The sequence below is a fragment of the Balearica regulorum genome, chromosome 11 (assembly GCF_011004875.1).
Source record: "Balearica regulorum gibbericeps isolate bBalReg1 chromosome 11, bBalReg1.pri, whole genome shotgun sequence".
NCBI classification, from domain to species: Eukaryota; Metazoa; Chordata; class Aves; order Gruiformes; family Gruidae; genus Balearica; species Balearica regulorum.
In genome coordinates, this window is record NC_046194.1 from 87,847 (window position 1) to 111,150 (window position 23,304).

Below are 23,304 nucleotides of genomic sequence, written 5' to 3' on the forward strand. Positions count from 1 at the left end.
GTTTAATTTAAAGAAACTGAAGTGTGTTCTCATTCAGTTGCTGATGCATTTATATTAAATATTGTCCGGAACTTTCCCATTTATTGTCGTGATGAAGAATCACACAGTCTTCTCTTGTGCACTCAGCTGAGCTAAAACTAAAACTACAATAAAAATATCACTTGCTACCTTTGGAAATGGCACGCATAGTCTGAAACAAATACAGAAAACCTACTGAGAAACCAGGCACCAAAATGAAAGCAAAAAGTAAAAATGCAAAATGTTCTGGGAAACAAAAGAGATTTAGGCCTGTAGATGGGACTGTGACAGGCTAACATTCCCTCTACCTTCTCTTGAGTTCTTCTCAAGAAGGAAGAAAAGGCTTAAATTCCTGATATCTGATACCAGACCAGTCTCCAAAGAACTTTTGCTAGTATATACCTTCTCTGCCCTGCCCTGCTCTGCTTGCCTAATGATGATGTTTAAGCAAAACCTTTTGTAACTGAGGCAGCAAATGTTTATCAGTGGTATTTTATTTTTCCTACATAAATTACGTGGAGTGATCACTGTAATGTAACGTGGATCAGACCCTGTCCCAGGCAGTGTGAGAATCTGAAATTCCCCAGAGATGCAATTTTGCGGGTTTTTTTCTGCTTTCACTGATCAGTGGAAAAGAGTGATCCAGGAAATCAGGTCAGTCATAAAAACTCTTCAGCACTCAAGGATGACATCAGAACCAGTGCACTGCAGATTTCTGCTCATTTTTTCCCCTGATAATAATAGCTTTAGTCATCTTTTTAAACACTTTTAATTCCTAGCGAAGTAAATGGGAATTTGGAATGAATGCAGACTCCAGTATCATACCCCCATTCATTTAAAAAATGAGATGTTTTAATAGCAAAAATGATTAGTTTTCATTAAGCACGGATAAGCAGGGTGGGTTTTTCCCCCCCCCCTTTTGTTCACCCGTGTTCTTCAACCTGCTCTTTACTATTCTCTAGTTCTCTGTGGCAGTCAGTGCTCTGAAAGTCCTTTTACTGCTGCTTCTGTTTACCACTTTTGTCCCTTATCCTGTTTTGGAGCAGGGATCCCATTTTTGTATATACCTGTAAAGTACTATAAATTTGCATGAAGTTATGAAGCCACCATAAATCTCAGAAACTAATGCCATGTATTACTGCAATACTTGATAACTGAACTCACATAGTGTAAGTAAAATGGCTGGTTCTGAGCTAAAAATTGATCTCAGAGACTCTTCACATGCCATAGTCCCTGGCATTTCACATGGAAGATTTGTGCAATATAATGGACTCAAGGTGTGGGAATCACCCTTACCCTTCCCCCCCACCCCCCCGGGAAGTTGTTAACGGAAGCTGTGGAGACGCTTGGATGAAGGTGTGCTGAAGTTGGAAGAAATAAAAAGCCAGAAAACAGGCTTCAGAGCTGAGCTGCTGTGACTGAGGTTTGTCCTCAGTCTGAGGCAGGGAAGTCGCTAATAGCTGTAGTAAACAGCCCTAAACTGAGAAACCTAAATAGCCATAGTTAGGGAATATAGCTTAATTGATTTTTGTATGTCCTGCCTTTCACTCTCTTATCATCTTAACCATAATAAAGATAAATCCTGTGATGGATTGCTTTTGACCAGCCACTGAAGCGCCTGGGTTGATTCAGGATGTGAAGCAAGCCACATTCTCTCAAGGATTAATAGTGGATAGTTTGATTACTTTTTTACACTTCATTAGTAAATTGGTATTTGCTTTTTGAGAAATGGTTTTCATGAGAGTAGAGGTGTCCGCTCTGAGAGATCATGTGAATTGTAGGTAGTTGGTATCTCTGAACAGTGAGATCTTACCTGTCAGGAATTTCATCGCAGTAGTGCTTACAGTCTTAAGCTATGGAGCAGGAACCCTTCATAATTAGCACTGTAGAAATCCAAGGACTAAAGCTGGTGGTTCCTGTTCCAAATAATTTACCTAAATATAAGACAAGAAATAAGAAGAGAGAATGAAGAATAAAAGATGAGAGCACTGGACATCATGAGAAGCAGTGATTGAGGTTCACCTAACACCTGAGCAAGTGGCAGTAGTGATCAAAAAACCTCCCTCATACAAAAGATTATTAGTGTTGATAATCTATTTATCACTAATTATATTTAATAATCAATAGTTAAAAACTCAGATGACCTGCACAAAACATCTACCTTCTTTTTCTATCAGTTCCACTAGACAATAAATTAGAAATAAATTGAAGGGTTCGAGCATTATAAAAATTATTTCAGTCTCTTACGAATCTTCCAAGTAATGATTTTGAGGATTTATCTGTATTATACAAATCAAATTTTTGCAAATGCACTCTTGCAGGCATTGTAGAAGATGTATTTCTGGAACAGACAATGAATAAGGATCAGTTGTGAATGGGGAGTACTCAAGGCCAGGTTGGATGGGGCTTTGAGCAATCTGGTCTAGTGGAGGGTGTCCCTGCCCATGGCAGGGGCGGGTGGAACTAGGTGATATTTAAGGTTCCTTCCAACCCAAACCGTTCTGTGATTCTACGATGAAGGTCTGGAATCTTCTTGCTTTTTTATTGGTTTGATTTGTTTGCTCTTTTGTTACCAAGCGGTTGCTAAGTTGTCATCTTCTTACACAAAGCACATCCTCTTAGGTCAGTTTTGGCCAATTCTGTATTTAGCTATTCAGCATGTCGTAACATGGTTGTTACAGTTCGTATACCACGATCGATAGGCTTTGTCTACTCTCACTATTAATGTTTAAGCTGCCAGCTCTAAGTTTTGACTAACTTTTTCTATAACAGTAGGTCCCTTCCAACTGAAAATATTCTTCTATTCTGTTCTGTTGTATTCTATTCTACTCTATTCACCCCGTGGGGATCCCGTGCTGGAGCAGGCTCCTGGCAGGACCTCTCATGTAAAGTAATTAAAAATATAGGAATACGAACTCCATGATTTGTACAAAACAAAAAAAAAAAAAAAGAAAAAATTAAAAGAAATATTAGAGAATAAAGACTAATGGAGAAGAGCCCTCAATGAAACACACAACAGGACTGAACTTTGGCCAGTGGACTGCTGGATTACGTACAAGTCACCACGAGTAGAATGGGTAGCGATGTTGTCAAACCTAAAGATCAGAAAATGGATGGGGCAAAACGGTGCATGCTAAGTCGTGAAATTTCCTTTAAACTCCTGAGTTTTTAAAATGGAAATGGATTCTTTCTGTATCTCATTGGGGTTTTGAGCCTTGAAAATGTGACATTTGCAAGATCTTTTCCTAGAGCTGGGCCGCCCCAATTGTGCCGGCCCACTTCACATTTTAAGGGAAGCTGCAGCTGGTTTCAGGAGGCTTTGGGAATCTGAAGGTACAGTCAACAGCAGCACTGGGCGCGACAGGGGGCAACTGCACGCCAGCCCTGTGGTCTAACAGCACCTAGTCTTTCAGTGTCAGATTTATGCAAAGCATAAAGTATTTGCGTTTTTTCTTAATCCTTCAATATATACTGTGTGTAAGAGCGCCCATTAGCATCCTGGTGAGTTAAAGTACCTGCGTATGTTAATCTTGGTCCATTCCAAAGGTGGGCCTAAACAGACCTGAATTTAGTCACGTCCTTCATTTCGTGCTCCATTCCGGTAATCTGCGCGTGCCGGCCCACCTGTGCCCCCCAACCCTCCCCGCCTCGTTCCAGCGAGGGGGGCAGATGCCCGCAGGGGACAACGCGGAGTGAACGGTCTGCCTTTTCCCCTTCCCTTCCGGGACGCGAGCACGCGCGGCGCTTTACCGCCTGTTTCCGGGAAGTGGTGCTCTACGAGCCAGGCGCTGGTCGCGAGCAGGAAGACACACCCACAGCGGCCTCGTTTGCAAAAGCGACTCTGCAAAGCGCTGGCGGATGCGTCCCGCGCCGCGCGCCGCGACCCTGCGGAGCGACGCTCGGCCGCGCACGTGCGCACGCTCGCGCCCCGGGCACGCGGTGGGCTGCCGCCGGCGCGGCTCCGTCCCCTGCACGCGCACCCCGTCTCGCGGGCGGGGCGGAGGGGAACGTGCCGGCACCGCCCCCGCGCCAGGCGGGAGGGGAAAGGCTGGCGGGCGCGCGCCGCCGCGTGCGCGCCGCCGCGTGCGCCGCCTTCGGGAGCGCGCGGGGCGCCGCGAGGAGCCGGGCGCCTGCAGCAGCGGGGGCTGGGCGCGGTTGCTAGGCGACGGCGCCCGAGCAGCGGCGTTGGCCCGGCTGAGGCGCAGGCAGGGATGAGGCGCAGGCAGCGGCCCCTGGGCTCCCGCCGGCGCTGAGCCCCACTCCCACGCCTTCCCCCTTCCTTCCACATCCCGTCCCGTCCTGGCTCTGCTCCTCCATCCCCCCCCTCCTCCTCTCCCCTCGCTCCGGCCTGCCCTTCCCCCTCCATGCGGCGGGAGCGGCCGGAGTGGGGCCCGTGCCGCGGCCGCGCCGAGCCCCGCCGTCCTTCGCCTCTCCGCCGCCAGATCCCGCAGGGAGCCGCGGGCGGTGTCTGCAGCGACAACAGCGGGTGAGGCCCCGGCTGGGGGAAGGGGGGGGGGGGGGGTCGGGTGGAGGGTGATGGGCGGCCCGGGGAGGGGCACCAGCGCAGCGCCCCGGCGGAGCCCCCTCCTCCCCGCCAGCCCGCGGCACGGCGGAGGGGGTCTGCCCGCTGGGAGAGGCCGGTAGGACGCCCCCTGCCGCCCCGCCGGGCGGCCTCCCGGCCTGGCAGCAGTCGAGGCGCGGCCTTCCATCGCCCGTCTCGGCGGTAAGCAGCCGCCGCCTCTGCCGGCCACCCTGGGGGTGCCCCCCGCCGCCCTGCGCGCACGGGGAGGGGCGGGAGGAGGGGCGACTGCTCGTTCCGGCATCTCCCTCCCCGCGGGGTGGCCGCTGTCCTTGGCGTGCAGCGGCCCGCCCCGCATCAGGTGCCGCCTGCGTGAGGGGGCACGGGGCCTTCTCGGGGACCTGGCGCCGCCGTTCTCGCAGCTGCCTGCAGGAGCGTGCGTTGAGCCTCGGGGGCTGCTGTGGCAGGGCGGTTGAAGTGACCTGGACACTCGAGTTTCAGTCCGGAAATTCGCCTGGTTTCATTTAGTGATTGGAAATGCCAAGGAGGGATTGCGAAGGCTGCGTTAGCGTGCTCTTGAAGAAGGTGTTTGGCGTCCGAGCATAAGAAGGGTAGCAATAAACTTGCGTTAACGAAAGCGAGGTGGTGGAATAAGGAAATTACTTTTGTAGAGGGTACCTGATGATCACTACTTGCATCCTTCCATTTTGCTTTATAGTGCGAATGTGAATAAGGAACTGGTCACTCACTGCAGTATTCATGAGGTTTGAGATACTTTTTCTAGTCACTTCATTTAAAAATGTTATTTTTCATAGCTGTCTGCTTTTCTAATTGTCATTTAATCCTTTAGAGATTACATCTCAAGAGCTGCGTATTTCCTTTGCAAGTTAGCAAACAGTAAAGTTGAATCAAAAGATACGTTGTGTCTTCTTAAGTTGATAAATGCGGATCTAAATTACTTCAGGTTTCTTGAGATACATGTGATACTTTTTTTAAAAAAAATCTTATGCTGTGTTTCAGTGATTAGCATGTATTGTCATAAATGGGAAGCAGGGATAGAAAGAAAATTAAAATACTGGTCGCTTATGAACTTCCTTTATCCGTATCAGTAGTTCTGAGTGCCTGGGAGCGTGCAGCATTCCAGAGCCATCTGACTTCTTATGCTTGGTATGTTTGTTTATTGAAAAGGATGTTTCTGTCAAGTAGTCATTTTTGTATAGGAGATATCATTTATTGATTAGATATATCCTTTGCTTGCCAGATGTTATAAATGGACTATAGTATATAGAACTGACAGGTGTGTTTCACAAGTGTAGCTAATGTCACTTATAAAGTTACCTTTGCTTCTTGCTGGAAAAATGGGTTAGTGGGAATGTCAAGGTCATCCTCAAATTTAGAACAATTTAACTGCTGTTGGAATATGTCTTTTCTTTTTCACTGTCATATGTTTTCCATATATCGATCCTGTGGCTGTTGACATGTTCTGGACCTGTGAGCTGTTTGTCTTCTAAAATGATCTGATGCTTCACAAGTTTTAATAGAAGCAATCTGTAAAGTTTCCTAAGTCAATTTCATTTGAATGACCTCTTTAAGATGTATTTTAAAAAAAAAAAAATCTAATGGCATCCAAACTCACTATTCAGAAAGAATGGAAAGAAAAGGTGTTAAGAGGGTGAATGGACACCAATGACACTTTATATGCAGGCGAACTAGTAAAAAATTCAATTCTTAGTGTCAACTGCTGTGAATGAGGTAAATTCTGGCTTTCTGTTCTTTGATCTTTCTGGATGCCTTCTCCAATTGAAGTTATTCCATTGTAGACATCTGCTGGTTTTGACTTTCCTAGCCACTTTACAGTTTGCAACTGAAATGTCATTTTGTTAAACACTTACAATTCTACTATGGATATGTGAATAATAGAAATAAAACATTGCTTCGGTCACTTTCACTCTGTTACTGTTTACATCAAGAGCAGAAGAAGCGTTGGAGCTTTTGGGAATAAGGCAGGCAGCAGGTGAGTTCAGTTATGGAAGCAGGGCTTGGAAAGGTGAAGAAATGGAATTTATAAACTCGGAAGAAGTTTCCAGGTGCTGCCAGATTGTAAATTAGTTTGATATATTGATTTGTCCATCTCATAACATTAAAAAATATACAAGTGGCTGTAATGCTACCTAGTCCTCACACACATCCCTGAGAACGCTATCCTATTTTGATCGTGGAATCTGCTAGACATAAAGGGCTTTGAAGAGCCATGTGTACGTGGGTGGACAAATATATTTTCATATATATAAACGTATATTTTTTGTAAGGTTATTGTAAAAGGCTATTTTTTTCCTAAGCATTATAAATGAAAAGCGTGTTTGAGTAATAATACTGGTATTTTAAAAATTCTTTACATCTGTTAATGTGGGTTTTTTATTTCCTGTGAATTGCCTCTTTTTGTTGATAAGCTGTATTTGATGATATATTCATGGTAACACAGATAAATCATCTGGAAGTAAGAATGCCATGACCGCCTTTATAGATCTAGGCTTTCTGATGCTGTGATAAGTAGTATTACGTTTGATATATTTCAGGTTTAGGAAACATATTTGGAAGTGCAGAGCTAAGCAGTATAGCATCTCCTAAGATGTAGTTTTATTGTTCTGAGGTGAACAATTTATTCAGGAGCTTGGCCATAATGATAAAAACTCTTCGTTAGCTGGCAGTTTTTATTCAAATATATATGTTCTTTCTATATTTAAACAAGTACTTCAGCTAAGTGTCTTTGAGTTTTAAAGGTAGCTATTGTATTTCATTTTCTTACATGAGTTATTTTTGACATTGCTTGCTAGCAAAGCAGGTTGAATCACCATGTCAAAATAAACCTAGGCTTTACATGGTTTGTTGTGGGCCTCCTAGAATTTCATTAGGATATCATGGTACAGTTTAACTAAAACCTTTTACAAATCCTAGCATAGAAGGCCGAGGTACTTCTTGGTTACGTAGTTGAAATATAAGAGCTGCTTTTCCACAATCAGTCCATCTGCAGAGAGTCCCCTCATCAAGATTAACATCTGTTCTGATTATCTGAGTCTGGAGGGGAATGCTATGACAGGGACAGAGTATCAACCTTAGACTAAAGCCAAAAGTTTAGACTCTTAATTATTATTAGTAAGGACATCCACAAGAAATATAACATATGCACAGACGCCTCAGCCAAATCGCATGAAGTCAAAACTAAGTCTGATAATTTTAAACTAATAACCACATGTGATTACCCCCTCTGACCCCTCTGCTTTTTTTTTTTTTTTTTTTCCCCAAGATCAAACACTAATTTCAGACTCTTTGACAAGTCTTTCCCTTTTCCAATTTTTAGGTTGTCCTGAGTTAAAAAATGAACAGAAAACCACCCCCTAAAACAAAATAACCCACCACACCAAAAAACCTTCCTCTCTCAGGCCTAGTGCATTTGTAGATCTCCCTTTAGAAAGGGAGAGATTAAGTTGCTGGAGCATAGGGATTTGCTGGTTTTGAAAGCAAAGCAGTAGGCTTTGTCACTTGTCTTCTTGAAGATGCCTTTCCAGCTTCTTCACCTTGGAAATGAGCAGTGTTGTCATGATAAGAATGAAGGAATCTTAGAATAAAAGAGTAATTAGTTTGGATTGGACTTCAGGAGGTCTAGTCCCAACACCTTGCTCAAAGCAGACCTAATTAGCGATGGACTGACTTTGGTTTTGCAAAAGCAAGGTAACAGGTGTGAAAATCTAAAGTCACAAGATACCTTTAAGCTCGTCTGGCTGCTTTCCATAAAGGTACTGTTTGATGCTTACTGAGCGAGGTGTGTGTCTCCGCTTCTGGCATATTTTTTCAGTAGCTTCTAAAGTCGTTACAGTTTATCAGAAAGCATATATCCTAACAGCTGAGTACATCCTGCCTCTTGTTGGAGGGCATAGCATGTGAGGGTCCCCCAGTATACTGAGACCTTTGGAAACAGAATACCTTTTTTTTTTCAGGTTTCTCAAAGATTGCTTCTGGACGAGATTTTTGGTTAAAGGAACATTTGCTTTAGTCTATCAAAGTAGTGTTCTAAATATTGAATTACAAAATTAGAATTAGTGTAAGTTAAGATGATAAGATGCATCACATCTTTGATGGGTCTTTGACTTAGCTGCAATCACAACTTTTTTTTTTTTTCCTTCCCAGAGCATTAATGAGTCATTTAGATCTGCAGAGTAGGTAATACATAACGGCCTCCTATCAGAATGTAGTTTAGGAGAGTCAGTGTATTGCTTTGGTTTTAGATCTAAATACATGATCTCAGTTTATAAGGAACTGCTAACAAGTAATCTTCTAAGGGGCTATGCTCCTGCTCCTATTTTACATAATGTCGTCAACTGAAGTGTAAATGTTGCCTTGGTAGGGAACAACAGACTTTTTGAGTAGCAATAATGCTAGCTGTAACTGCTTAAGATTATTAGAAAGAGGTGGTGGAAAGAGGTACTATATTATTGTTAGAACACCTCTTTTTGAATGCATGTTTACTGTCTTTTTTTTTTTTTTTTTTTCTCTGTCTTAGGAAGTGTGATTGAATACCTAGTGCAATAGAAACATTCCATTTCCTTCCCTTCAGAAGTCTGGCCTGTACTTTATACTTGTCTTGTGCTCAGCACTACCTGTTCTTTCTAGGTCAAGAAATTGCTTAACTCCACACGCAAATGACGTATCTTAAGAAACAGCTAAAATGCCACTTCCTCTATTTATAATTCCAGCTATGTCCATCCTGTCCCTTTGAATTCGTACTTATGAGTGTGACAAAATGAGTGAAGTTTTCGGTAAGATGCTTAAATTCTATACTACCTCTGCGTTTCTCTTCAGCTCACACTTAATTTGTAGTTGACTCCTTTACAAGCAATTTCAAGTCCACTATGTGACATACTAGACGCTGCTTTTATGTATAGCCTAATACTGTTATCAGTGATCATTTGAAGTATTTACTGAAATCAATGTGAAGTACCTCAAACATTGAGGTGATATTGTAGTTTCTTAGTACAATTTTTCAGTTTTGTTAAACTCCAGAATATGCTAAGAATGAGGTGAAAAATGGATACCTGCCTCCCAGGTTTTCTATTCTATGGTATTGTTTCTATTGTATGTTTTGAATTAAATCCTGCAGTCATCGCCAAAGCAAAATAACTTCTTTTCCAAGGTTAGGCTTGGTAAAGGCTGTAGACTTGGGCCTAGGGATTCATCGCATATTTGCACAGCAAAGAATACATTGTTTTATTTAATGTTCCACATCTACTGTGACCTTAGTGTTTAATAGGTTGTATTTTGGATTTTCAGAAGTGCCATGGTTTCTCAAACTTCTAGCTGATTGAAATGCCTTTACTCATTTCCCTGTTGTCTCTTAACAGGATCATGTTTTGCTTTTCCTGGCATTGTCTGAAATGGTCTCTAGGTTAATTTCTGAATCCTTTATGAAAGGTTAGCCAAGGAAAAGTGCCACATATGTTCAGTCATACTTTTAAAACTTGTCAGACAATCCTGCAGGGCAGATGCCTAATGTTTGTGATGTACAATACAACAGTTTGAGCTGAGTTAGAAAAATGAAGTTCCGAGCGCCTTCTTTGAGGTCTTATTTCTGATGCAGCAAAGTGCTATGCTTTTCTGTTTAGTCTTCAGGTTGAGCATAATAGCATAGTAACTCGGTACCATTTCTGCTAAGCTGAACAAGGAAGTTTTCATCAAGGTCAGCCAAAACAAGATCTCTGACTTTGTAACCTGCTGGAACTGAGTGGCAGATATGGGAAGTTTTGGGGGTATTTTGTTTGTTTGTTTTCTTCTTTTTAAGTCTTGATCACTAGAATTGTTGTAGTATTTTATCTAATTTTACTCAAATAAAAAGACCATAAAAAGGGAGGGTTGTGCTCATTAACTTTCACAGTCTGGGAAGTAAGCAGTGGCTCTTGGATGTAATTCAGCTGAATATCTTGTCATTGCTGAATGAAGCTGTTGCTCTCTGATGCCTTGTTCAGTAGTCCAGCCAAACGCTAATCACTTGTATTCAGCAATGTTGAAATGGAAAGTGAGAAACTGAGGTTCTTAGGGAGGTAGTTGGACAATTACTTTCTTGTATGACAATGCTTGCGTAAGATATTTTTGTCTGCCATGATGGTTCTTTCTTGCCTTTGTGTGCAGGATGTTGTTCCTCTTTGTGTTTAAAAAAAAAAAATAAAAATTTCTCCCCTAACTCCCCCTTCAAAAAAAAAATCCCCACCCAATCCCTTTTCCAGCTGGCATGATGAGCCCATCAGCCTCTTCATACTGTAGGGAGTCATGGACAAGTAAGTTCTTAGCTTAGGTGTTTTGGTTAAGAGTCTATGGCAAGATTGCATGAATCTAAGTTGTCATACCCATGGATATTCTCATCAAATTTGAAAATTAACTGATCTGCTAGCTTAGTGCCTTACCTTACATCATTGGCAGTGACTCTGAATTTCCATAGTTCTCGCACAGCATTCATCATTTGTTTTAAACTGAGCCAGCTGTGGTAGAGGGATTTTAGGGACAGTGGAATAGAAGTTGGTAGAACAACAGCTGTGTGACTTAAGGTTTTGCAGCATTTAGGAAGGAAAAACTATCAAGTGATGCATAGACAGATTCAGGACTTATGTGTATATCTATGGATGACTCTATCTATCTGTGGTTGTATGTGTGTGTATGTAGTGGGTTTTTTTCCGTCACTGTTCTGTGTAGACAGGACACGTGTAGGCACAAAAAGATACAGAAGATCAGAAAGGTAAAGCTTACTGGTATTTCTAAAGTCATTGCTAGTTCTGTACGTTCTGGTGTGTGGATTCCTCAAATTCAGTCCTCTCTGCACAGCTGAACCTCTTCTACCATTACGAGTGTTCCCTCAGCATTTGTTAAGAAAGAATATCCCCTTCATGGTTGGGTGGTGATGATTACATTCATGTTAACTGATGAGTCAACACTGAAAATCTTTTGCTCTTTGCCTCTCTAACAGGAGTGTGCTAAGTCACACTCCTTATTGTTTTACTCCAAAGGTGGTTGAGAGAGATGGATGCAGAAACAGAAATGGCAAATTTGCTTTTCTTTTAAAATGCTCAGAGAGGAGGAAGTTTATAAATAAGAAATATTACTAGCCATAGCCAGCAGGCTATTTTTCAATTGTTTTTTCAATATTAATTTTAAGGGCAAGGTGTTCACTACTGGTATTACCTGCTAGTACTTTACTTTAGACTTAATGTATAGCAGTGTTTTATTTCAAAATAGTCATAGTGAGTAGAAAAAGTAAAATATTTTTCTTGATGTTAGTCTGAGTTTGGAATGATAGAAGACTATACAGTATCAGGCCTCCGATTTGTGTGAATTTAAGGTTTCTCTGCTCATCAAAATGACAGTGTTGAAACTTCCCATTAACGTGTTGAGACTGACATTGTGTAGTAAGGTAAGAAAAAATCCATTAAACTGAATCAAAATTCTGTCATTTATATGGCTCTAACTATCAGGGGACTAAAAACTCTGATCTGCCATTTTAATGCTTCTGTTAAAAATGCTATTTGACTTAGTGCATGCTCTGGGAATACTGATTAAACATGTCTCTAAATGTATAAATGAGCTGCAGATCTGTGCTCAGGTCTTTGGTTTAGACCATCTCTTCTAGAATGCAGAAACAAGTTGGTTTAATTTATTAGATTAAAAAGCACAGAAGGTATTTGAACTTGTGTTCATTTTAAGTATCTTCAAATAAGAAGATAAGATTTCCTTTTAAATGAGGAAGATTCCTTACTCCTCAGCAATCGAAGTACTATACGTGATGTTAATGATATTTGCATCAAAAGCCAGCTGCTTTTATCTTGGTCAAAGCCTGATATACTTGTTTTCCTTCACTGAGTGACTCGTATATATTTTGGTCTTTTTATAGATGCTCTATCAGGATATATGTGCTATACATCTGTGAATGATTTGATGCTTGTATGAGTGTTGTTTGCTAAGTACAGTAGCTCTTAGGACAGTCTTAAGAAAACTATGTAAAATACGGTTTTAAAAGGAATGAAAGGGCAGAATTCTTTATTCCAGGTCCTGCTAGATAAATTCAGAGTGCTTGGTCATATGATCTTGGTCATATGATACACTGAGAGGTATGCTTGAGGTATGTGACTACAAATTATGAATATTGTATTTTTGCAAAAGGATCACATTTTGGAGTCACTTTAATTTCAAAATGACCAACTTAAATAGGAAAAGTTTCTACAAAGCCCATTTTATCCTATTTTCCTACAGTCTTGCAACACTTGACACAGTAAATGAAAATTAAATATGCTAAGCTACCACGTTTATTACATGCTGAAAATAATTAATTCTAAGGTTCAAAAAATAAATTGGTGAAAGTGATTAATTCCTGCTGAATTATAACATATGTATTATTACGGTATGCATGTGTAAACTGTAATGTATTCCTGTTTAAAATAATGATAAATATTGAAATCTAGTGGTTTGAGGTGTATAAACACACAGGCAAAACACTACAAATCACCACCTCTTCTTCTTTTTATTAAGGACAAAAGAGAATTGCATGTAATGTCATGCAGCGCAACTCTTCCAAATTTTTTTTTTTAAATCCATTCCAGAATACGCGAATGTTAATTTTAGAATATTTTCTCTTTTCTTCAGTTGTGAATCTGTCCCGGCAGATGTGTACCACCTAAGTGTATAATTAGAATGAGAAAAAGCTACCATTTTTATTTGTGACTCATATACTTTGTCAGCTTTAAGCACTTCTTTCTCAGTAGATAAAATAGTTCACTACTTCAGAAAAGATTCCAAGTGGCAAGCAGTAATATGTAATATCTGTACTACTCCAGAAGTAAGAATACAACAAGAAGGTTGTGTCTTCAGTGCTATGAAAACACCAATGTTGAGTTGTGTCACCTTTTTTCATGAGCACTGTAGAAAGGCGGTTTTCAAAATTAAGGGCTAATCCAAAGTCCAGTGCCATCTATGCATCTTGAGCTGCTCTTTGTCTATGTCCTCTGAAAATAACCACCGCCTAATAAATACTGCTTTGTCACATTCCTGAAGACTTGTGCAGTGCGTTTCTGTTTGGGTTTTTTTTTTTTTTGTGCTGCAGGCCCAAATTGTAATGTCTTGAAAATGGCAATTAATCATGTGTTGGGGAAGTTATTTAAGATCACAAAAACGTACTCAAAGAACATGTCTTTAGAGTAACCACTAGTCTGTGCTGTAGCACACTGTCGTGTTGCAGATCCTATTGGATGCAGTGTCTCTGAACACTGAATAATTTTTGAAGACTTCTTTCTCTCTACTCATATTGTTTCCATGGTTTTAGATGCTTAATTTACTGTAATCGGTATGTGTGTAACCAGGACGTTTGTCAGCTTTTGTGTTAGTAGGCTTACACACTGTCTACACTGTAATCTATTGAGGTGTAGTTGTAGGAGACATATAGTATGTCAGCCCTACCTGTTGTTCAGTTGTGAAGATGATAGAATGGATTTCATTCATTCATGTGCTGTAGAACAAGTAACCTGGGATCGTGCTAGGTTTATGCAGTTTGTGTTGAAGCCCATGTTGTTATGATTTGGTTGCTTTTAATGGCTGAGCTAGCTACATGAAAATTAGCTTGGATATATGTCTTTGTGTACTTCAGTCAGGTTCTGATGATGTAGAAATAGCCACAGTAATCAAAGACTTGGATATTGTTTAGAACAGCTTTCTTCCTGAAAGATGCCTCTTCCTGTATGCCTGTCTTACAGGGAAGAATATTCAGAGGAGCATGCTAATAATAAGTTAGTGAAATGAAGAGTAAAGAGCGGTACTAAGACGTTAAAATTCATGTGGAAGGCATGGAGGGAATAACTTAATTTTCTTAATAAAAGAGTGCCAGGTTTTTTAATTCTTGTGAAGATGTTTATTTGGCAGTTTAAAAAATACAAAAGGAGAAATCCTGTTGGTCCTTCTGAAATGAACAGGCTTTGAATAGAGTATGTCTAGCACCAGCTCTTTAATAGTCATTGTCATTTGAATAGTAATTGTTAAATAATTTCCAAGTATTTTTTGTAAATATTACAGTACTTTATTACTGAGCAGACATTTTCCTTCTGTTTTAATACCAGCAAAATTAAATAGATGCTTTATGTTTGGTCCTTTATGAACAAAATATAGATAATTTTGCCTCACTCCTTTCTCTGAATCACATTATCAATTCTACTAGTCAGTCGTGACTCTGCTGAAAGAGGTGTTTAATAGGAAAACCTGGTTGCTTAGCAATGAACATAATGAGAATTAAAATTTTAAAGCTGCAGGATATATATTTTGGAGTTATAATACCTTCAAATCAGAAATTGTTAATAGCTTTCATTTTTGTCCTTAATTGTGTGTTCATGTTCAGCTGTCTTTGCAGAGAAAGTAACTCATACTACACAAAGACTAATTTCAGTGATACAATGTTATTGTTTATGACCTATGAGATGAGCTTTTATTCCTCTGAGAAAGTTTTGAGGCACACTGACTCATTTCTCAATTTTGTAGTTATCATCAAAATCAACTGTCACTCAAATTATTTATGTTTTTTTAATTTTTGCTCTGTTTTTACTTGTAAGCGGATTTATTTTTATTTTTCCCTGTGTGATAACTTCTTAATGCATCTATACTAACTTTAAAAAGTGTACAATATAAGCAATAAAAAACAAAAAAAAAAAAAAAAAAAGAAAAACTAGCTGCAAGGATAGTTCTGTAAACTGATTATTAGTGCTTTTTTCCAGTAACTTTTTTCTGTGCACGTAAAGGGCAAAGTGAGCATAAAGGCGATGAGAATAATAGAGAATTTTCAGTAGATCACCTATTGCTTCCAGAAATAGAGTTCAACGAATATATGCCTGTCCAAAGACTTTGCCTCAAAGTTGTCATTCTATTCTACATGATGCATTAATTGCTTGCACTAGATTAAATGTAATCCATACTTCACTCTTGTACTATTCAGTCTGATACTACCCTGATAAAGACATACCACATTTGCAGGCTAACTTTGTACGCAGAGTTGAGATTATCACCTTGTCTCTTCACTTAATCCTCCCCCATCTATCTTCCTTCTGTAAAGGGCCCCAAGTCTCATCACTGTTGCCTTTCAGTCTTTATTCTATACCGTGTTATTGGGGAGTTAATTAAAATGGCTTGAACCATTTGTTTGCTTCACAAATCTCTCATTTGCAGATCTTCTCTCCTTTTGCTCAAACTTCTGGCTTAGAATAGAATTTTACAATTCCCCCTAAATGTTCAGCTTCTAATTATAACTGAAAAAGGCTGAAACACTGCTTTCATTTCTCCTGGATATGTGGGCCTGAAGTCTAGGAATCCTCTTAGACTTGGCTATCTTCCTAGTCCCATGCAGCAAGATTACTTCTGAGATTTCTCAATGTTATGGCCAGGGAGATGGCTGAGATTGAGTCTTCCCTTTCTGTTAATCCACCAAAGCATTTATCCAGGCTCTCACTTCATATTAAGATCCTTTCCTACACTGCTTATTTTTATATGTATCTGTATGTTTGCACACATGTATATTAAATGCATAATTTCTTTCCACTTGTCCCTTTAAAACCTCTCCATAAACTCCTGTAGTGTGCCCAGAAAGTACTACCTTGTCAAGGTGTCTGCACAAACAGTGAACTGAAACAATACCAAAATGTTTCATGTAGTCTTTCTTATATTCCAGTTATCACTTGTTTAATTCATCCGTAGCCTGTCATCATAATTCTAGAATGTGTTTTCTTTGGGCTCTTTCTGAGCCTTTTCAGAGTGGTGGTACTGATTATGTCTGGATTGTTGGCATTGACTGTCATGGTTTAACCCGCCGGCAGCTAAAACAATCACATAGCCATTTGCTCACTCCCCCGCCCCCCTCCTCCTCAGTGGGATGGGAAAGAGAATCAAAAAGGAAAAAAAAAGTAAAACTCATGGACTGAGATAAAGACAGTTTAATAGGACAGAAAAAGAAGATAGTAACAATAATAATGATGTATATTCTTTTATCATTATTGTTATTATGATCAAATCGAGTGATGAACAGCACAGTTTCTTACCACCCGAAGCTGATGCTCAGCTAGTTCCTGAGCCCCTGTCTCCCGGCCAACCCCTCAGTTATATATGGAGCATAACGTCATAGGGTATGGAATATCCCTTTGGTCAGTTTGGGTCAGCTGTCCTGGCTGTGTCCCCTCCCAGCTTCTTGACTGCCCCCTGCTTTCTTGTTGGCAAGCTAGTATGAGAGGTTAAAAAGTCCTTGACTGCTTGGCAACAACTAAAATATGAGTGCGTTATCAACATTATTCTCATCCTGAATCCAAAACGTAGCACTATACCAGCTGCCAGAAAGAAAATTAACTCTATCCCTGCCAAAACCAGGACATTGACAAAGGCAGTGGCTGACAGGCTTGTAAGAGCAAAATACTGACTGACTGAAAAGAGGTAGTACCTGTACTGTAGTGCTCCTGGGCTCCAGAATAGGATTGCAGATTTAGTTTAAAAAAAAAACCAAAACCCACAACTGCAATTTGAGGACAAGCAGTAATCAGATTCTGTAGCTATGCCTTTTCTCACTGTTGAGAGCTGGTTTGCTCAGGGACGAGGGTCTGGATCATAGTCTGTGAATGCACACAGTAAATCTATAGTGATAAATGTGGGGTAATAGGTAGGTTAGTGGCTTTCAAGCAAAGACTGACATGAATGAAAAAAAGACAAGAAACTCCAAGATGAGTCGTAGAAGTGGGTGTTTCCATACAGTGAGCTTTCGTAACAGATCCACCAATCTATCACTAGCAACCAAAGAACAGTAAACCACAGCACAGGACTGGCAGAGAGCAGTCCTTCTAGATACACAATACTTCTTCCTAGCATGGATTGTATCTGAGCCGCTTTCTTTGTGTGACAGATGTGAGTATGCCAGCAGCAGTAATAGAAATTGTTCTTAGAATTAAATTTGTTTATATTTTAAATAATTTTTGAATTCAGGATTATTTAGATCTGACTACAATCAAACTATCTTCTTGTTAAAATAAGATCTTACTTTCAGAGAAGGACAAATTAATGATAAATTGCTTATATGATGTTAAATAACAGAAAACTAGAGGTATGTATGTGGAAATGGGACAATGCAAAAAATGGTGCTATCAGTTTATATGTGTATAAGATATATTATTTTCCAGATAAGAAAGAGGGGAAAAAATTAAGAGCCAGACCTGTATAGTTGTCATTTAAAAAAAGAAAAAGTTGAAAAATCTATATGCAGAAGTAATAGTGATAGTGTTACCCAGATTATTTCATAACTATAAAAAAAATCTCTTTGAGTGTGTCCAGTTGATTTACTTTCCATCTGGGAAGGAATATTTTTCTGGTAGTTTAAATTAATATTTAAATATTTATAAGAGAATGTAAATTTGGTCCTCTAAAAATTGATTTAAATTGATTACTTCTGGAAAATCATTTGCTGAAATAAAACCAATGGAGAAGTTAACAGTAAATTTGAAAACCTAAACAACCTCCTTCCTCTTCATCATACTTTCAAGGCTATTTCCAGTCGCTTAAGAGATTTCCACTGGCAAAGGGGTTAGGATTATTTACTAGAGGTGGAAAAACAGGCACGATAAGTTTAACAAAAGCCAAAAAACACTCTTGTGACGTTACGCTTGAAGAAATGATGACAACTTGGGGAAAAAGAATGGAGATCTTTAACTTGGACCAACAGAATCACACTGTTCTTTGTGCAGTGCCAAAGCAGTACAGTGTCATAAATTTGAAAAAAATGAGTCTTACCACAGGTTTTATAAAGTGTTACTTTGATGCAATGTTTTGTAAGCTGAGGGTGCAGTGTGTTGATAACCTTGTTGTTTTAAATTTTTTTTTTATAATAATTTTTTATATCCTTTGTTTTAGTTCTGGCAAGGTACAAGGTTATACGTGAGACCTAATTAAATTAATTGCATGTATGTGTATCACAAAAAGAACAGGAACAAGTAAGAGTCATTACATTTGGCACTGCTTGGAATAATTTTGAGACCATTAATGGTTATCGGTGAAGCTAGTCACCTTTGCTATTTAATTTTCTTGCTTACCTAAGAACCACACAGCTGTAGCTGAAAATCTTGCTGTTCATATTCATAAAAAGAAATTTTCACTCAGACCGTGTTTCACATGATATGAGAAATAGGACTATATTTTAGAATATTCTAGTTTTTTTCTTCTAAACCTTTTCCCCCCCTCTCTACAGTTAATGATGGGAGTAATTCTCTCTTAGCCACTCATAAGAGGTCACAAGTGAATTGAATAGAATATGAAAGATCTCTATCCCCAAAGCAAACAAAGCACACAAACAAATAAAATTTCAATCTAAGATATTTACCTAAAATTGCTCATTTGTAAACATAGAAATTCGTAAAATACCCACCTTTAGTAGGCAGGTACTTTCCAGTGTCACTGGAAACCGGGGTTGGAGTTCATTGTATTCTGGATATATATCTACCATCGCCACTAATATGTAAATTTACCATAGTCAAGTAAGACGTGTAACAAAAGAGCATAAACTAGAGTGCAGTCTTGTAGATTGTTACTGTTTGGCCTGTTTAAAGTAATTATATATTACTGCGTAAATGTTTTACAAATTAATAATCTTTGTTTCACTTTGAGACAATTTCAGGGTTTTGTTGTTAGGCCAATACGGACTTGTCTTAGAGATACTTTGACGTTTTTATGGTTTTGATTTTAAAATTTTATCACTCTTCTAGACCTGCTGTTCTCTGAAATACTCCCATAGGCCACAGAAAACCACCATTTAATGTAGGGAAATAATCAAGGAAGAAAGCTTTCTGAGATGAGTGGTATATTAGGGACTATGATTTTTTTAGCATCTTATTACCTAAAAATGAAAGGATATTAAAATTCAGAATGAATAAGCTTTGACTTATGTGCACACTGGTGGTTCTTTCATTTTTCTTTTGTGGCTTATAATGCTTTGTAAAATGTCCATACTGTTTTCCAGGGAAAAAAAAAAAATCGGGTTTTGATTTTAAAGATATTTTTAGTATGTAAGATTTTGGGTTTATATTCATTATGTTTGTTTTAAATCACTAAATTAATATATTCATGCATGTCAGCATTTCCATTATTATTCTCTTGGTTTCACTATCTAGTGAACTTTGTTCTGTGGAAAAATTTAAAGTTCTATTTTTAGGGGAAAAAATTAAATAAATAATAAAATGAACAATGTCAAAGATGCTCTTCTAGCTACGCTAGACACAATTTTCCCCCCAAGACAGATTCCAATACTTATTTTTAGTCCCTAGATTTGGCATTACTGTGCATCAAGGGAGTTATACTGCTGTACATTAAGGGAGTATTTCTCCTATTATTTGCTGTTTTGGTAGACCACAGTAATTAAGTAAGAGCTGTGGTCTCTTGGGGGATAGGGATTGGATTTTTAAAAAGCTTTTGAATACAAGTGTATTTGATAATGTCCTGTATATAAATAATTCATATACTTGGCTGAGTGCTTGTTCTCTTTTGAGGAAAATTTTGTCTTCTTTTAATGCCTGCTCATAGCCTGAAGGAGTGGAAGAGACATGAGAGGAGACGAAAAAGGTGCACGAGAGAGAGATAAATTTACTCTTAGTTACACTAGTGACCAACAACCCCAAAAAAACCCGTGAGTTATACTTTTGAATTTTTATTTTATTTTTACTTCTTTTTGGGTGCATGAGGAGCTTATTAGGAAGGGACATCTTTGACCAATCTCTGTTCCAGTGTCAAAGTCATGTTATTTCGTGTCACAAAAGTTCTCATAGGAATCCTGGGAAAGAGCTTTTCATGCATCCACAGCTTGTATGTACAGCATTTGTCAGAACACTAAGGTAACTGGTTATACTGTTAAAAGCAAAGGTATATTGGAATACTGGTATCAATATTAGGTCTGTCTTCTGTGACTGCTGTTTAAATCCAGGATCATGCTTCTCATGCCTCTTCAGACTACATCTTTGCTGACAGAAGTCTCTGCAGTAGATGTAGCTTTGAAACTGTGCTCTTTCAGAAGTTTGGTACCCTTTCATTTTTTTATCTTTCAGTCTGTCTTCTCTTTGTCTGTAGCTACGTCTAAAAGAGGTGACTTTAACAAAAGCAAGATTTATCAAAATGAGAAAGTGGATTTAATATAAATGGTTTCTTCAAGGCTATTACATCATTATTTTTCGTTACGCTGGATCCTGCATTCTCAAGTCTGCTGTTTTACAGAGGAGAGGAAAGTGGGACTTGCAGCTTTCTGAAAGTAGGCCTCTAGCTAATTACTTTGGTAATCAGTTTTCTCCCGTTACCTGTATTTATATCTAGGTCTTAGTTTACTATTTTATCTAAAACATGCACTGCTATAGGTGCAATTCCTTTTAAGAACTATTTTTCAAAGGCTGTATGACATGAGTTCAGCCCTTCACAGGCCACTTGAAACTTCTAGTTTGTCAGACCTCTCGCTAGAATTCCTTGAACAATTTTTCTTCTGGTATAAGACAAGAATTATGAGTGTCTATCCTGACTCTCTGACAAAATGCAGTAATATCCATCCTTGATTTTGGAATTTTCAGTGCAGTAGGTACAGTAAAGAGAGCACAAGAAGATCGTCGTGCAGAACCTTTGTGTGTCTTGTTATTGACCTCTGCCTGTCTAACAGCCAGCTTGCAGTAAACTTAACTTGTTGGTTCTGACAATAAACCCTTACTGAAAGAAGCCGAAATGGTTTATGTTAAATTTTACGCATACTGGAACTCCACACAGTTGTTCCTGATGTAGACAGGCTGTTCCTGCAGTAGATGGTTGTAAAGACAGGTTTCTAGTAAATGTGGTGGGTCACCCTTTTTTGTTGTATTATCTTTAAATATTACTGAGATACTCCATTAATCCCAGCTGTAAGTTTATTGTGTGGGAAGTGTAGGGTTTTTTTTGTACGTAGAGTAACTGGGGGAGGGAAAGAGAGTTTAATGTGTGATTAAAAAGACAACATAATTATATGCTTTATTATGATGAATTTTTACAGAAATGTGAATGACTAGAGACTTCTACTGACTTGTAAACAAAATCATTGTAGTTGAGTATTTCGCAGAATTTGTCAAAAGCTAATTTTTTTTTTTTTTTTTTTTTTTGAAGGAACTTCATGTTGGTGTTGTTTATGCCAGAACATAGTAAGCAAGGCAAATTAACTCCAGCCTCGTGTAAATGTTTAAATGGCCAACACAATGCAATTGAGTATGAGTTCCAGGTGGCTTTGGAAATGAAAGAGAACTGAGATCTCTGGCTGGAAGCTGAACGTGATGACGGCCTGGTCTATGGTAGGGAAGCTGAAAATGGAGAAGAGGCACTCCAGAGAAGACAGAAATGTGGAACAAGATGCTGGGGAATGCAGTGCTGAATCTGAGGAATGGACGAGCTCAGAAAGTGAACCTGAGCAACCATACTTCAGAGGCAGCTGTAGCAATACTCAGTGGAGAGAAAAGGAGGTTTCCACTAAACCACATCGGCCGCTCTGTCGGTCCCCTTGTTTGGATCGCCCAAGTTTTTCACAGAGCAGTATCACACAAGACTTGAAGCTAGATGAATGCAAAACAAATTTGGACAAGGAATACCAAGCTAAAATGGATTTTGCTTTAAAGCTTGGGTATGCAGGAGATCAGATCCAGGCCGTACTGAATAAATTGGGAGCAGATGCGCTCATCAATGATGTTCTGGCAGAGCTTGTGAGACTTGGCAACAAAAGTGAATCAGAGGGACAAAGCAGTGCCAGTGGTACCACTAGTACTGTGGTGCCAAGAGGCCCTTGCCCAAAGGAAATAGCAAGCCCTGAATTGTCACTTGAAGATGAAGTTGTGGATAACAGTGATAACTTGAGGCCAATTGTCATTGATGGAAGCAATGTGGCTATGAGGTGGGTCTCCCTGTCACAACATTTGAAAAGAATAAATCACTAAAATATTTATGAGAACAATCAACTTTGGCAAAATTATTTTAAGTCATGTAGTATATTTACACTGATAATCTATCTTTTTTTATGGACTTTTTAGTCCAGGCTTTTAATTATGCTGTTACTCTAATTCCTCTCCCCTCCTCTTGAAACAAAGTTCTCCCCTCAAATCTTTTGTTCTAGCAATCGAGCTGTAGTGTGCTTTTCTGTGGATGGGTTTAATCTTTTGAAGTACTAGAACAATATTGAAAATTATTTTTCTTTAATGTCCAGAGGCAACCAAATAGGGGAGGAAAACTTGGTTCTTTCTAAAATGACATTGCAGTGTATGCTGATGATATGCAGTGGACTTCAGGGTATTTGAGCTCCTGCTGATCCAGCCTGCTCAGAATTCAAAGCAATTTAGCTGTATCAGTACAGCGATGTGCATGAGCTAAACATGCTGACTCACACAGATACGGTGCTTGTAATTTCAGACGTGCGTACACACGTGCGCTTGGCTGCTTGGGCACCATTAACTCAAGTGGTATCTGTCCCATGCCACTTTTGAGCGTGTCTGTAGAGTAGACAGTTCAGCTAGCCAATGATTTGTTTATCATTGAGAAAGTATGATTTTCTATGAGGGAGTTCTTTAAACAGTCTCTTTAGCCATCAGTGATACCAAGATTTCTTCAGGTAGTGTTCACACAATAGATTTCCTTTAATATCAGTTTTCTGCTCTGAAAGAATTTGTGATCTGAATTAATTTTTTAAA

General features: G+C 39.3%; 1 protein-coding gene and 1 long non-coding RNA gene across 8 annotated transcripts in view; one reads left to right on the top strand and one right to left on the bottom strand.

The window, feature by feature from the left end:
• Positions 1–895: 895 nt before the first annotated feature.
• Positions 896–3,629, bottom strand: LOC142603292 (uncharacterized). The gene is made up of 3 exons (XR_012837183.1): positions 3,534–3,629; positions 1,832–1,952; positions 896–1,085 (listed from the first exon to the last, which is right to left on the bottom strand). It is a non-coding gene; the product is annotated as an uncharacterized LOC142603292 (long non-coding RNA).
• A 472-nt stretch (positions 3,630–4,101) lies between these two features.
• The window catches only part of ZC3H12B (zinc finger CCCH-type containing 12B), a 29,203-nt gene continuing 10,000 nt past the window's right edge, over positions 4,102–23,304 (top strand). For 2 of the 7 annotated variants that reach the window (XM_075762939.1, XM_075762938.1), the window contains exon 1: positions 18,541–22,514. In XM_075762939.1, the coding sequence (XP_075619054.1) occupies positions 21,904–22,514 (611 nt within the window). In that variant the 5' untranslated portion in view covers positions 18,541–21,903. Of the gene's footprint in view, positions 4,505–4,881; positions 4,899–18,540; positions 22,515–23,304 lie in introns of those variants that run through there. The other 5 variants (XM_075762934.1, XM_075762937.1, XM_075762933.1 and 2 more) reach the window with 5 other exon arrangements.